This window comes from Crocodylus porosus, unplaced genomic scaffold (assembly GCF_001723895.1).
Source record: "Crocodylus porosus isolate Cpor-Errol unplaced genomic scaffold, CroPor_comp1, whole genome shotgun sequence".
NCBI classification, from domain to species: domain Eukaryota; kingdom Metazoa; phylum Chordata; order Crocodylia; family Crocodylidae; genus Crocodylus; species Crocodylus porosus.
The window spans coordinates 2,874,257-2,878,288 of NW_017728931.1; the positions used below are offsets into that span (position 1 = coordinate 2,874,257).

General features: G+C 37.5%; 1 protein-coding gene across 2 annotated transcripts in view; it reads left to right on the forward strand.

Annotated features, from left to right (window-relative positions):
• Nucleotides 1–4,032, forward strand: part of CFAP61 (cilia and flagella associated protein 61) — a 208,535-nt gene that overhangs the window by 5,727 nt on the left and 198,776 nt on the right. Inside the window, exons 2-4 of one of the 2 annotated variants that reach the window (XM_019544070.1) lie at nucleotides 1,424–1,574; nucleotides 2,634–2,784; nucleotides 3,856–3,932. In XM_019544070.1, coding sequence (XP_019399615.1) covers nucleotides 1,432–1,574; nucleotides 2,634–2,784; nucleotides 3,856–3,932 — 371 coding nt within the window. In that variant the 5' untranslated portion in view covers nucleotides 1,424–1,431. Of the gene's footprint in view, nucleotides 1–1,423; nucleotides 1,575–2,633; nucleotides 2,785–3,855; nucleotides 3,933–4,032 lie in introns of those variants that run through there. The other variant, XM_019544071.1, reaches the window with a different exon arrangement.

Consider the following 4,032-nt stretch of genomic DNA (forward strand, 5'->3'; position numbering starts at 1 on the left):
CCCCCCTTTCAAGGACACAGTCAGTTGAATTCCAGCTTCTGTAATCTGTATGAGAAAGGCTAGGGAGAAGCTGGGGAAGAGTCTGCGAGTTAGTATAAGAAAAGCTGTGGCAAGGCTGGGCAAGGAAAAAAATCCTTGGCAGTGTTTCTTATCGGGTGCAAGATGCAAGCTGTGCATTTCTAACAATACTCCATTTCTAACAAGCTTATGAATTTTTGTTCCCAAGTTCGCCTTTTAAAGGTGTCAGGTAGATTTCCTTTGAGTGTGAGGATAGTGAGGCCAGAGAAAAAGTGCTTGTTCTGTGAGAAATGTACTTCTAATGGGGTGTGTGTGTCTGTCCTTTTATGTTTTTTTTCTGTGCAAGTTCATTCTTACACATAGTAGCTGTTTAGATGCACCCATGTAGTTGCCAGGAGGAAACTTATTTTTTCTTTACAATTTAACTCTACTTAGTATATCTACATTTAACCTTGAGTAGCAACTTGATGGAAAGATGAATCATTCTGTGTTAGTTAATCACAGATGGGCTGATATTAGAGTGGCCATTCATCCGGTTTTGAATCAAGGACATTCCGTTTTTCTGGTGCTCTGTCCTCTATTGATGTGAAACTGGACGCTTTTATGTTCTCTATTTTTCAAAGCTTGGCACCCCCGCCAACACTATCGCAGCTGCCTGTGGGAACTCCCTGCTTGGCCCACCCCTCCTGGTGACACTGCCTTGGCTGTGTATGGGAGCTCCCCACTCACTGTTGACGTGCCCCCACCACTGACACAGCTGCCACTGCCTGCAGGAGCTCACTGTGCCCCCCAGAGAGGCATACAGTGTTCATGGTGGTGGGGACAGTTGCGCTAAATGCAACTGTCTGTTCTTGAGGTACCTTGATGGCCACCCTAGCTGATATGTAATGTGCATGTCATATTATATATTATGAACTTGTTAGGTGTACTAAGGAACAAGTCAGCCAAGGAGAGACTATACAAACACTTCACATGTGGAATTGCAAAATGGACTTTTAGTTGGATTAGGGATTACAGCTCTATCTATAAAGTTTTTCCTTTCTGAAGTTCAAATATCTTTATTGATTGAGAAAGCTGGCTTTTGGACGAATAGTTTGAAATAGACTCTAGTGATGAGCATTATGCAAACACCAACACATAAATAAATAAAAGCAAGAGTAGACTGTAGTCATTAAAAACATCCCCTGGACATATAATGACATTTTAGATAGTAATCATTTTACAACAGGTAGTTTAAAAGATATTATTAAAGGGGCCTGTGGGAACTAGGTACTCCAATCCTATTGATTTTTCTTCAGTCCCCCATCCATTTGAAAGTCCCATCTCGAGTAACCAAATTTAAGGCTGAAATCACTGCAGACGCCATCCACTTGAGAATAATAGCAATGTTTTCTTTTTGCTACAGTGCATAAAATGGCTGTAATAACTTCTGCAACAGGAACTACAGAAGTGGTTTGTGCCAGAAGAACCGAGTCAAATGACATTCCTGGTATTGTCAGCCTTGTCAACTATTCTACAGAAATTTGTTTTGGAAGGATTAATGTTGTTTATCTTTTGTAAGTAACAATGTTTTAAGAATATAATGCAGTGATTCCTAAAAAGAGATGTCCAGAACCTATGCTCTACCTAAACCTTATCTGGGTTGACAGTGTAACATAACATCACTGAAGAAAACATATCAAAAAGTGAAAAACATGCTTTCCCCTGTTTTTCATCACTCATGTTCACTTGAGTCACGTGTGGCTCTATTTAAGTTAATGAATATAGTGAGAAGGATTTCTCTCTCTCTCATATTTACATTTATGAGAGACAGTGACAGACAGACAGACCTTTCTTACCATATTTATTAACTATATAGATATATAGATATATGTAAATATAGCTTCCTTAAGAAATAAGCTTGATGGTTATTCATTAAACCAGATAATCTAACTGCTTCTTGATTTGCATGATTGAGGCCTTTTGTCAATTAGAGAGAGTTTCAGATAGAAATGACAAGATTAGAGGCTTTGACAGAGCCAGAACATGACCCTTCTTTTTTCCTTTCCACTGTCACTCTTGGATAAAACAGAATGCAACTAATCTAGGTATTGTAAAGCACTTTGCAACATAAATGAATTCTGTGTTAGTTGTGCAAGTAAGAACAGCAGTCGTTTTAACATACAGGAACAATTCAGACAATTTTATTGCCAGAATCTGCAGAAACAAGCACAAATGTAGGACATCTCAGTTTCTTTGTCCAACTTGAGATCCCTTGGGTTTGACTTTTTCCAGTGGGTTGAGTACTCATGCAACTCCACTTGAATTCAGTAGGTGATGTACCTCTGGACAATTGGGTCTAGACTGACCAGGGTTCAATATTCAAAACAGAGGCTCCCAAATTACTGGCCACCAATGCAAATGTAATTATTAATCTCTCTGTGAATATATATGGAAGATTAAATGGTTTGTACAGTGAGCAATTACATTGATGGGGTGACTGCTTCATAATGTCAGATGCAACTCTGAAAGTAAAGTGCAAATAACTTGTAACCCTGAAAATAATGTGTCTATAATTACTTCCTGGATCGTCTTAAGTTTTCTTTAATTTCTGCAAATTAAAATGTGCTCCACAGGGAAAAGGCAAATCTTGCTGTGACGCTCAGTAATGAGAACAATAAAGTTCTCGCCCATGCTGCATTTTTCGACTACCCAAACTGGAATATTGTTGATCAGGCTGATTGGGAACCATTCTTACATCAAAATTACAATAACAGCAAATGCACGGTAAGTAAATGACCCTTTTTTTCCCCTTTTTTCTTTTTTTTAAAGGTAAAACTTAAGGGACTTCAATTTGACTTTTGTTTTTTCTTTTGAATGTTATGTATCTTCAATTTTAGTACAATTCAAGGGGCAAAGCAATTGGATTACAATTGATATTAAAGAGTTACTGTACTTGTTATATATTACATATTTCCTTTTTCTCTTGGGATTAGGGGAAGAATTCTTATAGAAAATGAACTCCCTGATACTGCAAATTTATTTTATTTTCCAAGTCACTTCTTTGTTTTTTTTGACTGCACGAAAAGGTTTTTAATCAAAAAAACAGCTGACACATGGAAAGCAAATCACACAGAGTCCTAAATGTTCTCTACAATGGAAAGTTTTACTACATTTTATAATGCTGTCACTTGTCCTAGAGGTTTCCAAGACATGGTATCATTTCACATTTCACCCATAATTTTAATATGGGTTTGATGATATTTGGTGGTTTTTTTTCTGAAGTCTCCCCTCTTGGAGTCAAGTGGTTGTATAAGAATCTCTGCTTTCATGTGTTTCTAATGGTATGTTTCTAGTAATTGCATGGGTTGAAAAAAGCTAAAAATATCAACCCTAAAGCCTCAAAAAGTAAAAGCATACACAGAATCTAAAATTTATTCTTATAAGTATTTTTTTTAGTCTTAAGCCTATGTCCTGGATATTTGAGGTATGATGCTCAGTAGGCTGCCCATTTGAGATGAGGGAAGATACAAAAGCACTCCTTTCCTGAGGCAAAATATGTAGTTCTCGACTAAACAGCCGTGTAGGCAAAGACATCTAGGAGCGGGAATAGGATCTGAGTCAAAGCTGTAGGGTCACTGCTGCTGCTGCTGTTGTTTTTAATTTACTGTCAAGACCTGACAGTTAGAGTTTGATCCTGCAACTACTTATGCATGAGTAACTTGACCCCATTAAAATCAAAAGGTTACTCATGTGTGTAGAACAGCTCCCTGTGAGTGTGTGTAAAAAGTACTGGGGACTAAAAGTGTACATTAAGATTTTAATTAATTTAAAAATATGTATCTGTTTGTATTATAGCCTCTGAATACATTGTTTATGCATTTGTTTGTGGCAAAAGAGGAATATGCAGTTGGATGTTGTCAAGAAATTATCAGGTGAGTTGACATGTAACCAAGCATTGTGAAGCATGTGTGATTTCATAGTTTCATAATTGGTAGGGTTGGAAGGGACCTGAGCAGATCATCAAGTCCAACC